The sequence below is a fragment of the Talpa europaea genome, assembly GCF_964194135.1.
Source record: "Talpa europaea genome assembly, chromosome: 9".
Taxonomy (NCBI): Eukaryota; Metazoa; Chordata; class Mammalia; order Eulipotyphla; family Talpidae; genus Talpa; species Talpa europaea.
This window is the reverse complement of record NC_140076.1, coordinates 116,082,057-116,102,568: the sequence shown is the minus strand read 5'-3', so window position 1 is coordinate 116,102,568 and position 20,512 is coordinate 116,082,057. Positions and strand designations below refer to the sequence as shown.

Sequence of the window (20,512 nt, the reverse complement as noted above, 5' to 3'; positions counted from 1 at the left end):
GATGGGCCATGGGTCCTGCCCAGCAGGCGGGTCAGGGCCCCTGCCCTTCATGCACACGCCATGCCCTACACCTGCCTGGATGGGTGCAGGGTGCAGTGAGGGACCCCGCCACGCGGCCCGAGGGCTGGAGAGGACTGGCAGGTGGGCGGCCGGCCGGCCAGGCTCTGGGCAGTGAGGACTGACCCTTGTCCCTGTCCCCCTCCAGCTGCAACAGCAAGCGCTACCTGGCGTCGCTCCCCAACACCAGCATCATCATCCCCTTCCACAACGAGGGCTGGTCCTCCCTGCTCCGCACCGTGCACAGCGTGCTCAACCGCTCGCCCCCTGAGCTGGTCGCCGAGATCGTGCTGGTGGACGACTTCAGCGACCGAGGTAGGATCCGCCGGCCGCCCCTCCGTGCCCGCCCACCCCTCTGCGCCTGCCGCAGCCTGGGGCCTCTGCCCTCAGCACCCCCAACCCCCTCCGGAGGCCCGAGACGGGGTGTGTGGCCTGGGCCTGCCCGTGCACGCCCCGAGCCCTCACAGCAGCCCCGGGCGGGCGCTGCCTCCACCCCGCCTGTGTCAGCAGACGCCGAAAGACACAAGTGCAGGAGGCGTGACGAACAAGGGCTCAAGCGTGTGCTGCACGACTAGAGTCAGGGCCGGGCGGCCGCTGGAGGCTGTGGCCCAGGCGGGGGCCAGGAGGGAGGCCTCCTCCAGTGAAGACACGGAGCCCCTCTGCCGGGCAGGTGGGGACCGCGAGTGTTTTGACGTGGGGCCTCCTGGCAGAGGCAGGAAAGGGGGGTGGAGGGGGACCCGCACCCCACCCCACAGACATGGGGCGAGGCTCAGAGCCGCCTGGGGCGCACCCTTGGCCATGTGGCTCCGGCAGGGCTGGGGACTATGGTTGCTCAGGCCGTCTTGACCCCAGGCCCGGGGCCGGCCAGACAGAACTGGAGCCAAAAACGAAGTCAGGGAAGGGGTCGCTCTCTGGCCAGTGCTGCCAAGGGCTTCTCTGCCCCAGAGTGTTCTCAGGGTGGGAGCCGGACCCAGGCCCCTCCTGTGCGCCCCCTGCAGGGGTGCCTCAGAGCAGTGAGGGGGTCTGCGTGCCCTCCAGGCCATGGGGCCCGCCCTGGCCCTGCGACGCTGCGCTCCTGAGTGCGTGAGGTGGGAGTGAGTGCGCACGCGTGTGTTGGGGCAGGCCCCGTGTGCACACTCACGTCACATGCCCATCCTGAACGCGGGCTCCCCTCATCAGAGGCCCCCCGCCTTTGACATCTCTCACCTTGTGGAACCCCTCATTTCTTTCCTGGCTCTGACCCCAAGCGAACGATCCCACATAAGTGCTCGCGGGCGTCGGGCATGAGCGCCCCTGCAGAGCGTGCATCGCCGCCTCCTCTGTCCGCCTCCATCCTCCGCTCGGAGGCCAGCCAGGAGCTTGACTCGTGGGGAGGCAGGGCCAGAGCTGGCCTCCGTGCTCCCTGAGCACCCAGTCCCCAGGCTTGGCGCCTCCCCAGAGCTGGGTCTGTGCCCAAGGGTGCTGGGAGCCACTGGCAGGGTGTGTGCCCGCTCTGCAGCCCGCCCCTGGCGGCGCCTCAATGTCCCAGCCGCAGCCCTGGTCCTGCCACTCGCTCGCTCTTGACCTGTCCACTATGTGCCGCCCCCTGCCCGCCACCTTGCGCAGACGCCCCAGCCTCCGCCAGGTGCCGGCGGCCGGGTGCCCATGTGCAGTCATCGGACGGAGCCCAGCACGGCGAGCTCAGGGATCCCTGCGGCAGGCGGTGGTGGTGGTATGGGCACCACCCACGCTGGTTTATGGGAGGGGCGTCGGGTCAGCATGCAGCTCAGGAGGGGCAGGTCCAGCCCCTGTTCAGGGGGTTTGGCCAACTGTGAGCCCCCAAATGAGATGCAGGGGCTCCCCTTCCACCCAGTGTGGCCGCCGGGCCAGACCCAGCTGTAGCCCTAAGGGGCTGGGGCAGCCGGGCCCGCCAAGCACTGGGGTGACGCCCCCCGAGTCTCACACCGGGAGTGGGGCGCGGTGGGCTCTGCCCGGGCTGCACCTTCTCCCTCTCCCTGCTTCTGTCCCCTGCTCCCCTCCGCCCCGCCCCTCGGCCGGTGGGCCGGAGTGAAAGGCTGCAGTGGGAAGGAGAAACGGGCACTCGCTCAATGACCCATTGATTTCTGTTTTCTGTGCTGCAGCCAGGGCAGCCTCTGCTCCTGGGGTGGAAGCCCAGACTGCGGGCCTCGGGCCTGGCAAGGACAACGACACGCGCCCTCTGTCTGTCTGTCTGCCGCTCTCTCCTCTGTCTCTCTCTCCAACTCTTTCTGTGCCAGCCACGCTGGCCTCCTCTGTGCTCTGGGGCCGCGTGGTCAGGGCACAGTGAGTGAGTGGATGTGTGCGCGAGGCGGGCGGGGGATCCACCTGCGCCACAGGACAGGTGTGGCGTGGAGGACACTGCGGGCTCAAGGTCAGGTTTCAGAGCCGTCGGATGTCTGAGGCAGGGGCTGCCCCGGGGCTGGGGTCCTCTGGGCTCGCGGGTGCCTCCAGAGGTCAGCTTCGGGCAGCGGGCGCAGAGAAGAAGCCTCCCGCCCTGTTGGAGGCAGGCGGCCGGGTCCCTGGCATCGCTGGACAGGGACAGGCGGGGTCAGGGCTGCCTGGGGGCTGGGGAGGTGGGAACCGCAGGCTCAGGGCCTCTCCTGGCGCTCTCTGCTGGTTCCTGAGACGCTGCTAACTAGGAGGAGCGCCACTGCTTAAGCCTGCGGGAGCCGCGGCCTCTCCAGCCGCTCAGCGGACCCTGGGTCACGGGGGCTGGGACTGCGAGGCCGTCCAGAGCCAGGGACCGTCTTCCTGGCTCCCAGCACCACCTCGTCCCTCCTCGCCTCAACTGGGGACCAGGAGTGTTTGCACACGTGCACCCCATCTGTGCCCAAGGCCACTGCCCAGGAGATTGCTCCCCCGTTACCAGACACAGCCAGCCTGGACCGTCATGCCCCCACCTTGAATGTCCGCTCTGCCCAGGGTCCCCAGTGACAAAGGCCACGTGGACACCCCAGCACACAGGAACATGAGCATCTCAAAGAGGGCAGGTGCCATGCGTGACCTGCAACGCGCGCATCTGTCCTCCGGGTGCCAAAAGGCGAGGTCAGGGCGACGCTTCCGAAGCCCTGGTGAGCTGGGGGGTGGGGGGAGGGCTGGGGCGGAAGCCAGGACCCCTCTTCTGTGGTCGGCACAGAGCCCCAGAACCCCACCGGGCGCCCACCTCCCACATGGCTGCCACATTCTTTGGCTGCATTCTCTGACCAAACAACCGTTGTTCTTGTTTCGAGAAGAAATTCCCGGCTGCCTCGGGAGAACGCTTTACGCGGCAGCCGTCGTTTTGAGATTCTAGAGTCACGCAGAGGCCTGTCCTGTCCCGAATGGAGCTTCTCCAAGGGTGGGCTCTGCTGGGGGCTCTGCTGAGGAGGGGCTCCCTGCACTGTGGGGGAGCTGGGGGTGCAGGCGGCTTCACAGAGTGCATCCCCGGAGAGGACGTGAGAATCCCAGAGGCCTTGGTTCCCTGTTCCTGCTGCTCCGCCGCTCCTGGCTCCCACATTCAGACAGCTTTGGGGTCCTGGGCAAATAGGCTGCGTCCCCCCAGGAAGGCACTTATCTCAGGGTGAAGGCTGGGCTGCCTGTGAACTTGAGGCCATGGCGCAATTGGTGACAGTGCTCCCCTGCTCCCCTCCTTTTGGGGATGGGGCGTGGGCGGGGCCAGGTGAGGAGTTCAGTGGGGGAGGAAGCTGTAGGAAGGGCAGCATCCTGGGCCTGCCCCCCACCAGGAGAGCCGACACCCCCTCCTCCCTGCACCTGGGGTGGGGGGTGCGGAGGGCTCATTCCAGCAGGTGGCCGGGGTCTTTCTGGCGGTGCTCCCTGAGGCTGAGCCAGGAGCCTCTTACTCTTGTGAATCGTCCTGGCCCTACCCCCACCCCCCCACCCCCATGCTGGCCACCGCCCCCCCCCCTATCCACTCCCCTTGCTTCTCCCCAGGCCTCCCAATCCTCCCCCTCCCCCCACCCCCCCACCCCCCCACCCCAAGGCAGGAGACCCTGGTCCAACCCCAGGGCCCCCGGGGATGTCCTCGGCCCAGTGTGCCTCAAACTAGGGTCCAGCTAGGGTCCAGTAGCTGCAAGAATTAGCCAGGAATTTTTTAATCTCCCTTTTCATTTTGATTTTTAACCTTTTAAAACATTACTTTAGCCACTGGAAAGACACCCCTTGCCGTGGAAAACCCACAGCTGGCTGTGTTTACGAGCCTTTTTCTCCCTCAAGGGGACTGTTTGCGCTTAAATTTGAGGACGCTGGCTCAGCCCTGCCGGAGGCGCTGGCCGGGGGCGGGTGTGAGGGCGGTGCTGGCAGAGGTGCGGGCAGCACGCGTGCGGGCGGGGCGGGGGCACAGCTGCAGACCCGCGCATGAGCACGTGGGAGTCTGGGCTGTGGGTGTGAGCACAGGTGGCTTTTATTGTCTCCTTTTTTCTGATCCATTAAACCCCTTTGGTCTCGGGGCTCTCCAGCCGGCACGTCGCCGCCTCTGCTCTCGGCCATAAAGTCCTGGCTTTGAAGAGTTTACGATCCTTTCCGGGGTCTGCGTAGAGCCCCTCAGACCTGCCCGTTTGGCCTTCAAAATAATGTTTGAAAGTGGATTGAGCTGCCAATACGGAGGAGACGGGAAATTCCCATAAAATCTGCGGCTCTGCGTCCCCTGACGGCGTCCCCGAGCTCACGCCCCGGGGGCCCCAGGGCGTTCGTGAGTTTCCGTCCTGCCCTCAGTAGCCTGGCCAAGGAGCCAGTGGCCCCTCTGCTCCCGTGGGGGCGCCGGCATCCATGGGCCCCCTCCCCTGAGCTGGGGTGGTGCTGCAGAATTCAGGGCTCAGGAGGGGCGGCCCTGTGTGTGCGGCACTTCACTTCATGTGGCATGGACGGCGCTGAGCGGGGCAGCCAGGACCCCCCAACATCCTGTAATCTCTGCCTGTCGGACAGAAGCTCTGGTGAGGTGTTGGTGCCTCTGCCCAGCAGCCCGTGTTTCTGAAAAGGCCATTTTTCTTCCTAAATGAGACCCCTGGACATGAGAAGGGCTGCTTTGGACAGGCTGGCCTCTATGATGTAGAAGAAATGGAATTCGAAGTGTTCTGGCCAGGGCTGTCCTTGGTCCTTGGGGCTTCCTTGCTGGCCAGGCAGCAGCTCCTGGCCTGAGGCCCACAGCGGTAGCAGCATGGCTGGCAGGGTTGGCACCTGACTGCGCGGGCCTGCCAAGGACTCTGCCGCTGCCCTTTTCCCTCCTAGCCCTAAAAAAGGTGCACATGAGGAACTCTGGGTACCCGGCTCCTTCTCGCCCGCCAGCCTTGACAGCCCCACCTGCGGCCTGGCTTCCCCCCGGGCCGCTTTGCCCAGATGTGACACCGTGTTGAGGTAGAAAGCACTCGGACGGGTGAGCTGGGGACACGTACAGCTGGGATTAGGGACTCCCAGGGGGTGAGAAGTGGGGGCTGGAAGGGGAGATGCATGGGGCTGGGGGCCTAGATGCTGCCTCCCCGCCCGCTGGCCTGCCCGGGTGCCCACCCCTTGACTGGCACTAAAGGCAGGTCAGAGATACCGAAGGCTCCAAGATTCTCATTTCTTTTGCCCAAATCAACAGTTAGCCTGCCCGGCCCGCGGTGTGTCAGCACCCGTGGGTGCTGGGCGTCAGGCTGTGTAGGCGTGAGGGCATCCCCCAGGCCTGCCACCTCCTGGTTTTCTTAAGAGGCCTCACAGCTCTGCCGTCAGGCTTCATGGCGTCCGCGTGCACCTGAAGCAGTGCTCTGTGTGCCGTACGAGGCAGAGGTTGGGTGATGTTTTTCGTGCGGCGAATGCTTTTCCCTCGGTGTCCCAGACCTGAGAGCAGCGGCCGCCCCGGCCTCCGGGGCCAGTCCTGCCGGCCGCGCCCTGCGCTGTCCGCGGGCTCACCCTGTCCGGGTCACGGGCACTTGAGAGCAAGCTGTGTGATCCGCGAGAGTCCTCCAGTTTGTTATTCCTTTTTGAGATTGTCTGGACCATTCTAGTCCTTGGCATTTCCATAGAAATGTTAGACCCACAAAGTCCACTGCGCGTTTATTGGGATTGCAGGGAGTCTATAGATCTGTCTGGAAAGAAATGCTTCTTCACAATGTGGAGCCTTTCCATTTCCAGATGCGATTTATCTCTCCATTTGTTTGGAGCGTTGCATACAAGACAGTGTTACAAAAGCCATTTTTATTGTAGGGTCTGATTTGCTGGGCCAGTTTCTAGAAATACAGTTGATTTTATTTTAAAATTAACAGTATTGCTGAGGTATAACATGCGAACCATGAAAAGCACCCACTGAGGATCTGCAATTCAGTGAGTTTTTAAGTCTGTACAGGTGTCCGCCATAATCCAGCTTTAGGATATTTCCATCGCCTCCCAAATGCCCCTGGTGTGCCTCTTTGCTGTCCACCCCCGGGTCCCAACACAACCCCAGGCCAACACCTGTCTCTAGCTTGGCTTTCCAGAAAGTTCCTACAAACAGCCTCAGGCGGGAGCTGGTCTCCAGGAGATTCTCTGCCCCGGCACCCCCTGGTGAGACGCATTCCTGCCCAGCCCGACGGGGCCACTGCTCTCTGCCTGTCCACCGTCGGCCGCTGGGCGTTTGGATGGTGTCCTCTTGGGGGCCGTTAGCAATGTCGCTCGGAGCTCGTGCCCAGGTTTCTGGGTGGCCCCCTCGCTGGGCCGTGTGGTGACCGCTTAACTGTTGGGGGCGCCGGGCTGTTCTCCAAAGCGGCGCCCACGTGGCCTCCCCACGGCGGGGGCAGGAGGGCTCCGTGTCTCCACTGGCCTGGCGACCCCCGCCGTCGGTTCTGCCGCGGCCGTCCTGGGCGGGACGCGTGCTCTCGCGGCTGGCGTGTGCTCCGCTGACGTCGGCGCCTGCTGTGCTCCGGGCTGCCGGCTGCCTGTGCACCTTCCCTGGGCAACGTCTGTGCACGCCCTGCCCAGTCTTCTGCCGAGATAAAAGCCACGTGACGTAAAATCAACCTCGTTAGATTGTGACCCGGCGGCGGTTGGTAGTGGGGACGCTGGGTGGCCGCCCCTCGTCCAGCCCCGGGGCTTTTGTCACACCAGAGGCAGCCCCGTGCCCACCGCTCCTGCTTCTCCTGCCCCGGCCGCGTGGCTGCAAACCTTTCCCTGCCTATGGATTTGCTGTCCTGGCGTCCTGCGCGGCGTGGCCCCGTTTCTTTGGGGGCTTCTGGGTTCCCTTTGCAGCGTCGTGTCGTTCACAATCAAGGCCGCCTGCCTTGCTCTTCCCCGTCTCTGCGGCTCTTCTCCTCCCTCCGCACAGCGCTGGCCGGCTCCTGGAGCAGCGCTGAGCTGAGCGGACGCCTACAGCGGCGCCATCCTGCCCCTCCCCTGTCCCCTCACAGAGCACCTCAAGAAGCCCCTGGAAGACTACATGGCCCTCTTCCCCAGCGTGAGGATTCTCCGGACCAAGAAGCGGGAGGGGCTGATAAGGACCCGGATGCTGGGGGCCTCGGTCGCCACGGGGGAGGTCATCACCTTCCTGGACTCCCACTGTGAAGCCAATGTCAACTGGCTGCCCCCCCTGCTTGGTAAGGGCTGCCCTCGGCTGGGAGATGCGCTGCGAGCAGCTCCCCCTCCCCCGCTGCTGACCCCAGATGGGCCGCCCCAAGGTAGACCAGGCCACCACCCGCCAGCCAGGAACCCAAGGCTTGGGCATCAGCAGCCTCGCGCCAGGTCTACTGCTGTCAGCTGGCAAAACCAGCCCAGCCCCAGTGCATGCCCGTGGGGGACCTCAGCCCCCACAGTCCTCTCGCACAGCACTGGGTCAGCCCGGCCCGCCGGGGGCCAAGGTCCTGCACGGCGGTGAGCGCTCAGGAAGGGGGGCCCTTCTCAGACCTTCCCTGCAGAAGTGCACAGGCATCGTTCAGAGCCTGGGGAGAGCCTCCCCAAGACCTGGCGGCATCCTGTCCTGGAGGGCAGAGCCCTTCCCGGCCACAGGGGAACATGGGCTGCAGCCCAGGTCCTGTATCCCCGGTGGGCCTGGGCTGGGCCTGGGCTGGGCCTGGGGTATCCCTGGGCTGGGCTTGGGGTGTCCCTGGGCTGGGCCTGGGGTGGGTTTGGGATGGCCTGGGGTGTCCCCCGGGAGCACGCAGCTCCTGCCTCCCGCCCCTCACACACCTGGACCCGCAGACCGCATCTCCCGGAACCGAAAGACCATCGTGTGCCCCATGATTGATGTCATTGACCACGACGACTTCCGGTACGAGACGCAGGCGGGGGACGCCATGCGGGGGGCCTTTGACTGGGAGATGTACTACAAGCGGATCCCCGTCCCCCCAGAGCTGCAGAAGGCTGATCCCAGCGACCCCTTTGAGTAAGTGCCAACAGCCCAGCCGCCCCCCAGGCCCGTGTCCAGGCGGGAGCTGGGCAGATGCCTCCCCACCCCCAAGCATTCTCCCTGGAACACGGCTCTGGCCCGTGTAGCTCTCTGAGCCTGTAAGAGAGAGAAGCCGGCCTGGGCCTCCTGGCTGGGCCCCAAACTGCTTGGCCTGGCGGTGTCTGCCCACCCTGGACAGCGGGGCCGTGGCCGGCCTGCCCACCCCTAACCCCCTCTTCCTGGCAGGTCTCCCGTGATGGCCGGCGGCCTGTTCTCCGTGGACCGGAAGTGGTTCTGGGAGCTGGGCGGGTACGACCCGGGCCTGGAGATCTGGGGCGGGGAGCAGTACGAGCTCTCCTTCAAGGTAAGCCCTGCTCTGGGCCTGCTCTGGCCGCCTGGTGGCCCCGCTGTGGCCTCCCTCCTCCCCGGGCAGGGTCTGGGGCTCCGGGGCCCTCAGTGCGCACAGAGCAGTGGGCTGCCCCCAGCAGCCTGGGGCTGGGCTCATGTCCACCCCCTTCAGCTGCTGGCGTCGATGGTCTCGGGGGCTGGGGGGGGTCACACAAGACACACAGGCCGTGGCATCGCCACCCAGGAGGCACCCTGGGCTGGCCGCCTGAGTGCCCCGGCACCCCTCCCAGGCGCCCCTCCTGCGCCCGCTGGATTGTGCTCACCGCTAGCCCAGGCGCCGTGGGGGCTGCGGATGGTGGCCAGGAGGAGGTGGTGGTCACTGGTTAGCCACCCTCGTCGGTGGGATGCCATGAAGCCAGAGGCAGGTCCATCTTTGGGACGGTTCGGCTTGTCCTGGGCCCCCCTGCTGGGCCAGGCCTCCCCGATCCCTGGCTAAGGCAGCTCCCCGTCCCCCAGGGGATCCGCATCTTCCCTCGGCCCAGCCCTGAGCCCCAGTGGGACAGCGACTGGCATCGGGAACATCACTCACCGGCTGAGACTCAGTGCGGCCGACAGACCTGGGCCTTCCGCACTGCGCCTCCCGCCAGCACGTGACCAGACCGGGACCCATGACACTTTAGTCCTCACGTGGTGTGGAGAGGGTCAGGGCAGGCTTGTGGCATGGGGTTCAGCGAGCGTGGGTGGAGCAGCTTCAAACTGGGGGTGCAGTGAGGCGGTCATTCTCGTTGACCAAGGAAATAACCGCCCCAAATTCTGCAGAAACCGCGTTTGGGTTTGAAGCGCTCATGTCCAGAGTGCTGAGTTGTGTCTCACGGGGGAGCAGCCCCCTCGAGGGGCCAGACATTGATACTGGGGTGATGAAATATTGAACAGCTGTGAGGGCACAGGCTCCCCTGGTCATGGCAGATGCAGCCGCCAGCATCGGTGTGTCCACAGGGGCGGCCAGCTGGGCCCCAGGACACCCGACACCCCTGGTGGGGCCAGTGGGGCCGGACCAGGCCCTGCCAGGCTGGAAGTAAGAAGACCCGTCCCTGAGGCCAGACCTGCCGACCGCCCCGCTGACCTGGCCGCTGGGCGGGGGGCCCGGGAGCACTGGCAGGACGCCTCCTGTCATCTCCACCGCCGCCCCGGCTTGGCATTTGGCTGGTGTGGGCACACGGCCCAGGCGACCTCGTTCCCCAAATGTCACACCTGAGGGGTCCCCTGAAATGGCAGAGCCGGAGTTAGAGGGCTTCTCACTTCACTGCTCCCCGGTCCATCAGCGACACAAGCTTCACTCGTGAGACTCCCGGGCAGCGCCCCCAAGTGCGCCACCAGCCAGGTCCCACCGCGCCCTGCCCGAGACGCCCCGCAGAGCCGCCTCCGCGGAGTGGACGGAGAGGACTCGCACAGGGGCGTTTCTAAACCCAGATGATTTCACTCTGCGTGTTTCAAAGACCCGTCTAATGACGCCCATCGGGTCCAGCAGGAAGGACCGCTGGGCCCAGGAGCAGTCGGGACCCCCTCGACTGCCCATTAGACTGGCAGCACACCCCTGGTCCACGGGAGCCTTGGTGAGGAGGAGCCTTGGAAGCCTCTCGAGGGAGGGACAGAGCTGGCTCCTGGCTCGGATCAAGCGTGTCCTTCCTCCCGACGGGGAGAGAAGGCGCCGGCTCCTTCTCTCCTGGCTCTGAGCCCACAAGGGCCACCTGCCCGTGCCTGGGCCCTGGGCCTGGGCAGAGCCCCCACTCACCCCCCCGCCCTGAGGACACAGGAGCCCCCCCAGCTGCCAGGTGCGCCATTTCAGCCCAGCCCCTCCAGCTCCTCTCTAAGACCCTCCTCCTCTCGGGGCTGGAGAAAGGAGTCTGGTCTCGAAGGCACGGGTGTATTTGCAGAAATTAAGATAAACTGATCCATGAGTCCAGGCTGGTGAATTAATGATTTGGCTCCAGCCCCACGCTAGGCCGCCTATCCTGATGGCAAAGCCCCAGAAAGATGTTCCAGAGGCTCGGAAATTAATCCCAGAGTTGTTGGCTCCCCCCCACCCCGCCCTGCCCACAGCCAGCTGAGCTGTTACCCAAGTTCTTCCCCACTTGGCAGCTTGAAATCTGTGACCCCCAACCTGGTCCACCCACCCGGGCCTCGCCCACTGCTTGGCACCCCTGCCCCTCTCTTACCCCCTCCGCACTAGTCCGGGCTCTGGGCAACAGGCGGCCAAATTCTTAGTCCTCCATTTAAGCAGGAAGGCTCCGGGGGCTGCAGAGTAGACCCCAGGCTGGGCCAGGGCTGCCCGGGCCCTTGCAGGCTCCTGCCCCTCTCCCCGGGGTGGCCTCCCCCTCGGGCAGACACCCCACAACCCAGTGAGAGAGTTTCCCATCCTTCCTGCCGAAGTCCCCAGGGTGAGTCACTGGACTGTTGGTACCTGTCCAGGGCGGTGATGCGAGTTTTTTGGGGAGTCGGGGAGCCGGACGCGGGCCTGGTCGGCTGCCAGGAGCCAACAGAAATAGCTCAGTGGGTGCACCTGCCCTGCGCCATCGCCTGCCCGCCGGGCGGCCCGCAGCCCGCCGCCACCAGAGCAGCACCCCGCGTCAGGACTTGGGACGAAGGAGGACACGCCGCTGGCTGCCGCGCCTGATCGATGTCGCCTGCTTTGAAAATAAACCTCTCGGCCTGGCCTTGACGTGAATCCATCAGGAGCCCATTATCTCGAGCCCAGCGTGCTGTTCTATTGACTGGCTCCGTTTCTTCCTCTCCCCGAAGATCAGAACACAATTGCATTTCTCCAGACAGCACTTCCACAAATTGCCGCCCCGGCATCCGGGGCCGGTCTGGGGTGGGTGGCCGGCGGGGGAGAGCAAACTGAGACCTGCCGCAGGAGACAGAGGAAGAGCCTCGATGAATCTGGATGGAAAGCCCAGCCCGGAGCCCGGGAGCCTTCCCAGGACGGGGAGACGACCCACTCGGTGCCCGAATGGGGCCACACCCTGCTGCGTCCACCCTCACCCCCGCCCGCCAGACCAGACCACACGGAGGCCTGCCCACCCCAGGCCCACCCCTGCAGGGCAGTTGTCAGCGAAAAATAGGAGTCGCACCGCATCTTCTCCCCAGGGAAGGCTTTTGGCGAAGAATTTTTAGTCTGTCCTGGAGACCCTCTGCCCGCCCCCCCATCACGCCCCCTGCTCAGGCCACTGCCATCCTGGCCCTGCCCAGGGCTGCTCTCCCACCCCGGCACTCACCCGAGCTCTTGGTGTGCCTCGCCCCTCCCCGTCACTGAAGCCTCACCTCAAGCAGCCGCTCCAGGTGTCCCTCGCCGGCCCCGGGACAGTCATCCTCAGCCAGCGGTCAGCACCTGGGATCAGCACTCATGGGCCAGGGGCTGGGGTGGCTCAGGGGACAAGGAGCAGCCGGGCCGGGGTCTGTCACGAGGGTCCAGCCGGTGGAGCAGGGGGCCTGCTGTTGAGAGGTTTGCCGGAGCCTCCACAGGGCTGCCCGGGGTCCTCACGACACGCGGCCGCGCGCAGGGGTCCAGGCCGCGAGGTGGAGGCACCACCCTGTGACCGTCATCTCTGCGGTGGGGTTTCTGGTGACTGCACCCCAACTTTACTTTTCTGTTTGCTCGAGAAGCTGTGGAGAAAAGGACGCTGTGGCCCAAGGCTCCATCCCACGGCGGGGAGAGGCGTGGTCTGTGCCTGCGGCCGGACGGGCCCGAGCCGGCCCTTCCTTACGCGTTTGTGCCCCTCTTTGGCCTGTGCAGGCTCCAGCGGCTGGGGCTGGCTCTGCAGTTTGACCTTTAAACAGCAACTGCGCCTGCAAAAGACCCCACCTAGACAGAAGCAGCCCTGGGGGGCACCGCTCAGCCCAGTGACGCTGTTTTGCAAGGACGGTGTTTTACAGGGGTGACGCGGTTGGCCCCGGGACACATTTGACAGGGAACGGGTGGGGGACAGGTGCCAGGAGGCCAGCCACCCCCCCACCTGTGGCCAGGGCCCGGCTGCCCTGGCGGGGCGTGCGGGGGGCCCCTGGAAATGGCCCTGGCTGTGCAAAGGAGTCAGCCCGCACCCAGGTCACACTGTGGTCAGCGTCCATCCCAGGCCCACTGGGCTGACCCCCTGCCGCTGGGGAAACCGAGGAAATGGAGCACCGTGGTCTAAGTCGAAGGCATGCTGGGGGACGGAGGCAGGGCGTGGACCCAGAGCCCCGAGGAGGGTCTGCTGGGCCACCTGCTCCGTGGGGCGTCCGTGCCAGCCGGCCTGGTTAGAATTTCACAGCGGCGTCAGCCCAGCCAGGGCCCTGAGAGGCCAGGCTGGAGGCGATGTGGGTCGGGCTGCAGCGAGCCCACTCAGCACCCAGCCCAGAGACGGTGGGGGGGGCGCTTGCAGCCCATAAGACCCCGAACTCTGACCCAGGTCAGGGCGCGCGGAGCGGGGCCGCCTGAGCCCCTTGCGTGGTCTGGGGCCAGGCTTCCTGTCCCGCTCCGCCCTGGCCCCGGCCCTCCACGAGCAGCTCCTGGAGCGGGGCCTGGGTTTGCCTCCTGTGGCTGGAGCTCCAGGTTTCCGGAAGAGGGTCCACGCAGCCTGGCCTGGCGGTGCCAGCGAGGGCCCAGCTGTCTGTGCCACGCCCCTGGCTCTGAGGGTGGGACTGGAGCCTCCCCCTGACCCCTGCAGACCCGGAGCCTTGGCAGGGCGCCACATCTCCCTTTCGCCCCGCTGCAGGTGTGGATGTGTGGGGGCCGCATGGAGGACATCCCCTGCTCCAGGGTGGGCCACATCTACAGGAAGTACGTGCCCTACAAGGTCCCTGCCGGAGTCAGCCTGGCTCGGGTAAGGAGGGGGTCGGGGGGGCTGGGGGACGCAGAACCCCAGGCAGAGCGACCCCCCAGGTGTGAGACGTGCCCCACACCCCTCTCCAGGTGAAACCCAGCATAACGGAGAGCATAGCATTTAGCCTAGGGGGGCGCGGGGGCTAAGCCTCCGGGCCGTGCGTCCCCCTTGTTGAAAGGAAGCTCATTCTCCCGCCTGGCTGGGCCCAGAGAGTGGAGACAAGATGCCCCTGGGTGGACCTCGAACACCGTGTGTGGATTGCAGTGGGGTCGGGGTGTGGACGGCCTGCAGCCTGTGACCTCACGGTGGGACAGGACAGGCCGGGGTGCCCGCTGGGGACGGCGCCTGCGGGCCCTGGCACGGAACCCTCCCTCCCCCCACCCCAGAGCCCAGCGGCCCCTCAGGGCTGGCCTTAAACCGCCCACAGCCGCAGGTGCATGCTGGATAGAGAGGCAGCTGCTTTGCTTTGTTCCTGTTTATCGCCGACCCTTGCTAGTGAGTGTTAGAACATGAAGTGTCTCAGGAAAGAGACCAAGGCGGTCACAAAGCAAAACCGAGAGGGGCAGGGAGAGCCCCGGGGGGGGGGGGCTTGTCCAGCCAGAGCTGTGGGCTGTGCCTGGCGGACCCTCCTGCCCTCCACTGCCCCTGCCCAGCCTCATGGAGCCCCCGGCTGCCCCGCACCTGACTGGCCACCGCAAGTGGGAGGCACGGGAGCTGGAGAGTCATGGCCGGCGCCGGCCCGCAGGACCCAGCCGGCCCAGCCCAGACCCCGTGGCAGAAGGGAGGCGCAGTGCCCTGTAGGGGCCAAGCCCCCCCACCCCCCGCAGCCACGGAGTCTGCAGAGGCTCCTCCCTTCTCCCCCCATTTCCCCCCTGTTCCCCACCTCTCTCCCCCACCTCCCTCCTCCCTGCTCTCCCCCACTCCCTCCTCCCTCCAGGGAAGTTGGGGGAGGGGGAGCCACTGCTAGGAAAGAGGGTGGAGGACCAGCGGACAGAGCCACCGCGGTGGTCCCGGCCGTCAGATCAGACTCTCTAGAGCGAGTGTAAGTGTGGAGAGAAACACGCCGGGCCTGAGAGCGTGGGGCTGGCCGGGGCCCGGGGTGCAGGTTGGCCTCGGCCCTGCCCCGGCACCCTGGCCTACCCCGGGAGGCCTGACCGCGCCCGCCGCTGCCGCAGAACCTCAAGCGCGTGGCGGAGGTGTGGATGGACGAGTACGCGGAGTTCATCTACCAGCGCCGGCCCGAGTACCGCCACCTCTCCGCCGGCGACGTGGCGGCCCAGAAGCAGCTCCGCGCCAGCCTCAACTGCAGGAGCTTCAGGTGGTTCATGACCAAGATTGCCTGGGACCTGCCCAAGTTCTACCCACCCGTGGAGCCTCCGGCTGCGGCCTGGGGGGAGGTGAGTCAGGCCAAAGGCGGAGTCAGGAGAGGTGGGACCCCTGATCAGAGCTGGGGGGAGGTCTCCGAGGGCCCAGAACGCAGACCCCCTCCCTCCACCCCTAGTCCCATCGAGGTGGGATATTTCATTTGCTATTTAGTTTTCTAAGTGGGGAAAGGTGAGCGCCCGCACACGCCAGCCGACACTGCCCCTTCAACTCTGCGCTGCTACCTGGTGCCACCGGGGGCAGGACGCTGGTGCCTGTGCAGCCGAGCCCTCGGCAAGCACACCCCGACCTCTGCAGAGCCAGCAGGTTTCCCAGGAGTCATGTCTCCTGGGGTCCTTCTCCGGGGGTCAGGGTGAGAGGACACCCAGCCCCAGGGGGTGTCCCCAGAGAAAGTCAGGGTGTCCCCAGAGGAAGCAGGTGTGGGCCAGGCTGGCACCAGGTGGGACATGTGCAAATCCACGCTGCACAATAGGGCTGTTCCTGACTGCGCTGCCTGCCAGCCACCCTGCAGGAGCATTCCCAAGTCTTCTAGACTCTTCTAGGAGAGTGGCATTGATCTCCCACGGGAAGTTCTTCTCTCTGTGGCTTCTTGGCTTTCTCCCCGTGCTGGTTCAAGACCTCTTAGGAGCAGACACTGAGATGGGGTTTGATGTCAAGAGATTCTTGGGGAAGCACCCAAGAGAAACCATGAGAAGAACCATGAGGCGCTTCTGACGTCTGGGAAGGGGTGGAAGAGAGAGGGAAGGATGCAGGGGTGAGGCTGGGGTCCCAGGCAGCAGTCGTCTCCAAGGACACCCAGGCCAAATGAGGCCAGTAGGGCGGCCGCCGGTCCCCCTCCCTGGCAGGAAGCACCCTGGGTCTGGGTGGAGGGCTCAGAGCAGCTGGTTGTCACCGTCCCGCAGCAGGACGGCATCCTTCCCCAGCCCGCAAGCCCAGGAGGACGCTGTCTGAGTGACCGCCCCATGTGCCCCAGCCCGGCCCGCTGGTCTTACGAGCTCACCCCTGAGCCCACTTCCCTGCCCGGGGTCCCTCCTCCACCGCCCCACTGTCTAACCGGTGGAGGATGAGAGGCAGGAAGAGTCCCCAGCCCTGCAGCAAAGGTCATGGCCTTGACTCAGCAGCTCTGAAGGGATGGGCCTGGCACAGCCTGGAAGGGGACAACCCATTCCCGGACCTGTCGTGTCAGACTCTCCAGCACGGCCTGGGAGTCCTGCGAACACCCTCCCCGGGCCCCGGCCCCAGGCCACGGAGCCTGCCTGCCCGGACACAGTAGCTCCCAGGTCCTGCTCCGGGATGGACACTGCTGCAGAGGCCCGGGCCTGGCCACCTCCGGACAGTCCGCGCTCTGCTGCCCCACCCCAGCAGGCCCCGGGATCTCTGCAGGTGCCTCACTGGACTCTCCCTCTTCCCACCCAGATCCGCAATGTGGGCACGGGGCTGTGTGCCGACACCAAGCACGGTGCCCTGGGCTCGCCGCTGAGGCTGGAGAGCTGCTTGCGGGGCCGCGGGGAGGCAGCCTGGAACAACATGCAGGTGCGGCCCGGGGCCTGGTCGGGGTGGGGGGGGGCTGCGGGCAGTCAGGGGGCTGTGGGCGGGGCCCTGCGCCCAGTTGGGAAAGGCTGGCCATGACCGGGGCAGTCAGCCAGGGAAGGAGCCACGGGAGCTTCCTGACAGCAGAGAAGAAGGGGGGTCACGGCACCCTAAACCCACCCATCTGGACACCAGCAGCCAAAGGCCACGGCCCGCTGCCCTCTGCGGAGGGGACATGCTGGCCCAGGCCTGACAGGCCACGCTCTTGCTCTGCTCATGCCTCAGCCAGAGGGAACCGCCTGTTTGCACACTCCAGTCCGGAGGCAACTTCATGACTCTCCAGAACTGATAATTGAGTTTAGCAAAGTTGCAAGATGTAAAGATTTTATTTCTATTTCTATATGCAAATGAAGAATCAGAAATTAAAATTAAAAGCAAGCATTTACTGTAACAAAAGAAATCACGAAATACCCAGGTATGTTTAGGTCAAAGATCCATTTATAAAAATTAGTTTTTAGCTTATAGAATTTGTTTTTTTTTTCTTTTTCTTTATTTTTTAAAAGATTTATTTACTTATGCATACAAGAGCTGGGGTACAGGCCAGAGGTGTGGGGGGTGAGAGGACTCACCAGAGACAGAGTGGGGAGCAGAACAGGCGGATCCACTGAAATCCACTGCTGAGGGGAGCAGCGGGGAGACAGGAGAGGTCTGCTGCGCTATGTGGGTAGCTCCCTGGCCAGGAATTGAACTCGTGCTGGAGAGGCTACGGCTTGCTTTATAGGTTGCGTCTTAACCCTTGCGCCACCAGGGAGGCCCCCTACCTGATAGAATTTGAAACTCTAAATAAATGTGTGTCCGTGTCCATAGGCCAGGAGACTCAGCTGTGACATCAGTTCTTTGCAAACCAAAATACAGATTCAACACACTCCCAACAGCCTAGCAAGCTGTCTCGTAGAACTGAACACCTGCCTGGGAAATGCACCTGCACGTTTCGGAGAGAAGTGCATAGCCAGGGCCAGGCTGCCCGCCCCAGGTGCGTTCTGTGGTGACATGGCCAGGGAGCGTGCTGTCGGCTAGGGCAAGGCCCCTGGGACAGAAGCGCCCCCACCTTCACAGAGCACTGATTTTTGCAGAGGCCTAAAGGCAGTTCTGTGGAGACGAGACAGTCTGTTCAACAATGGCGCTGGAGCAATGGGCAAAAAAATAATTTCTATGCATGCCTCATCTCATCCCATGTACAAAAGTCAACTTGAAATGGATCATTTAAAAAAATAGTTTTAAAATTAGTTTTAAAAATGGATCTTTGGGGGCCTCCCTGGTGGCGCAAGGGGTTAAGACTCAACTTATGCAGCTGTCCGCAGCCTCTGCAGCATGAGTTTGATCCCCGGCCAGGGAGCTACCCACATGGCGCAGCAGACCTCTCCCCTCAGCAGTGTACTTTGGTCAGTATACCTGTTCTGTTCCCCACTCTGTCTCTGGTGGATCCTCTCACCCTCTGCACCTCTGGCCTGTACCCCAGCTCTTGTATGCATAAATAAATAAATCTTTTTTAAAAAAAATGGATCTTTGACCCAAGCATAAAACCTAAGACGCAATCTTTGTTAAGAAAACCTAGTCAGAAGTGTCTGACCTTGGACTAAGCTGTGACCTCTAAGCTGCAGCACGAAACTCACAGTAAAAGAAAAAACTGAGATGTGAATTCTGCAAAATAAAAACCTTCTGCTCTTTAAACGACGGTGTTGAGGCGCTCGGATGCCGGCCAGAGGCTGGGAGAAAGAGTCACAACGCAGACATCCCTAAAGGCATGGGCTGGAATACAGAAAACTCAGAACTAAAAACACAAACCACCCAGCCCAGGAGCGGGCAGCAGATCTGGAGAGACACCCTGGCAAGAAAGGGTGTCCATGCCAGACGGGCTTATCGAAAATGCCCCACTTCACCCCCCGTCGGCGCCAGAGGCCTGAGCTGCATCCATTGTGAAAACCGGCCGCCAGGCTGGCTGAGCGCCGTGTCCTGCGTGGGGCTGTGGCCGGTCCAGCGTGGGGGATGCTGCCTGCGTTTTGTTAGAAAGTTAAACGCGGACCCCTGGGGCCCAGCATAGATGTTCTGCCTGCAAGAAGAGAAGCCAGTGCCCCCACAAACCGTGCTGATGACCTCTGCTGCCGGGACCCCGAGCTGGCAGTGACCCTGATGTCGGCAGGCTGGCACCCCAGGGCCAGAGTTGTGTTCACGACAGAACTCAGGCTGAGGAGGGGCGCGGACCAGGCCCGGGGAGGGCTTGTGCCAGGGCTTGTGGGTGGGGAGGGGGCAGGAGGACGCGATTCCATAGGGACTTGGTGGCACTTGGGGGGTGACGGGCATGATCACTGCTGGAGTGGACACATGCCAGACGCACCAAGTGCTTCGCTCTGTCACGTGCCGATCTGCCGGTCAAACAGCCGAGGAGAAAGCCAGGGCCACGCCGGCCAGGTCTGCGTCCTGAGGCCGACGTCACAGGCCGCCCAGGAGCACCCGAGGCAGCTGCTTGATGGCGAGGAGGACTCGGTGGGGACTTTTCCTTGTTAGAGCGGTGCCTGCAGTGGTGTGGGGTTCGGCATCTGTCCACGGGGCTGGGGCGAGCCGGGTGGAGCCACCCAGCCTGGCTAGTGCCGGGAAGCGCTGCCCGCGTGGGGTGGCAGGGCAGGAGGTGGGCAGCGCCCTCTCCTGCACCTCTGGGTTCAAAATTACCCATAATGTAAAAAATAAAAAAACCTGGCGGCGGAAGAGAGTGGCCCACGACTGGCCGCCGCCGACGGCCCCTGTGCGCAGGTGTTCACCTTCACCTGGAGGGAGGACATCCGGCCTGGGGACCCCCTGCACACCAAGAAGTTCTGCCTGGACGCCGTGTCGCACACCAGCCCCGTCACCCTGTACGACTGCCACAGCATGAAGGGGAACCAGCTGTGGAAGTACCGCAAAGTAAGTGGGGGGCTCCCCCACCGTGGCCTGTTAGAACAAGCCACGGCACCTCCCTCCCCCTGCAGAGCCACTCACACCCGCTTTGTTCTACAAGCTGGCCCGGCCGCTCCAGCCAGAGGCCCTCACTTCTGGGTGGAATCTCTAGAATCTTACATGTTGGCAGCTGCGTCTATTAAGGAAGCCCCCCACCCCCACCCGCCAAGAACCAATGAATGTGCCCTGAGCCGGGCCGTGGTGGGGACCCAGCCTGCCAGTGGCAGGCATCCCGTCTGCCTGTGTCCCCGGAGGCAGCATGCGGCCTGAGGCCAGGCCTGCGCCCACTAGCTGGGGCCCGGAGGTGTTGGGGTGGCCGAGCCAGCCAGTGAGTGGCCGCATCCCCATCTCTGCACTGTCACTGCTGCTGTTGGACGCCCGAGCCCAGGCCGCCCGCTGACGCCCCTGTCTCGCAGGACAAGAGCCTGTTCCACCCGGTCAGCGGCAGCTGCATGGACTGCAGCCCGAGTGACCACAGGGTCTTCATGAGCACCTGCGACCCTGCGTCGCCCACCCAGCAGTGGCTGTTTGAACACACCAACTCCACCGTCCTGGAAATGTTCAATCGGAACTGAGCCTGCTGCCCTCGCAGGCCCCCCAGGCACCGCGGCGGGCGAGGTGCGGCCAGCCGGACCAGAGGGCGCTGGGTGCTGCAGGTGGAGCCCCGCAGCGAGGGTGGCGCAGGCCTGGGCAGAATGGGGCTTTCACCCCTGCGGGCGTGGGCATCCCAGGGCCCTGCCAGCACGTCACCCTGTCCCCTGGGCGTTAGGCAGGAGGGAGGCCAGGGCCTCCTGCAGGGTGGCCGGCCCGCAGCAGCTCTCACACCACAGCCCTTTAGAAAGAGGCACGTGGGTCCCTCTGCCCCCAGGGAAGGGAGCTTTTCTCAGAACCGCTGGTCTCGGCTCTTCGGTGTTGGCCTGGCCGCTGGCACCCAGCTCCTGTTCTCAGTCACGGCCGGGGAGGCCGTGCACCCAGACCCCCACCTCGCAGCCCCGTGCTC

At 64.5% G+C, this 20,512-nt stretch overlaps 1 protein-coding gene across 1 annotated transcript in view; it reads left to right on the top strand.

Moving 5' to 3' along the window:
* GALNT10 (polypeptide N-acetylgalactosaminyltransferase 10) overlaps positions 1 to 20,087 on the top strand; it is a gene marked incomplete at both ends in the record, with an annotated part of 37,954 nt that extends 17,867 nt beyond the window's left edge. The window contains 9 exons of the mRNA XM_084243801.1: positions 206 to 372; positions 7,428 to 7,613; positions 8,215 to 8,398; positions 8,648 to 8,765; positions 13,501 to 13,608; positions 14,784 to 15,005; positions 16,408 to 16,524; positions 19,330 to 19,479; positions 19,929 to 20,087. Coding sequence (XP_084099927.1) covers positions 206 to 372; positions 7,428 to 7,613; positions 8,215 to 8,398; positions 8,648 to 8,765; positions 13,501 to 13,608; positions 14,784 to 15,005; positions 16,408 to 16,524; positions 19,330 to 19,479; positions 19,929 to 20,087 — 1,411 coding nt within the window. The remainder of the gene's footprint in view (positions 1 to 205; positions 373 to 7,427; positions 7,614 to 8,214; positions 8,399 to 8,647; positions 8,766 to 13,500; positions 13,609 to 14,783; positions 15,006 to 16,407; positions 16,525 to 19,329; positions 19,480 to 19,928) is intronic.
* Positions 20,088 to 20,512: the final 425 nt, after the last annotated feature.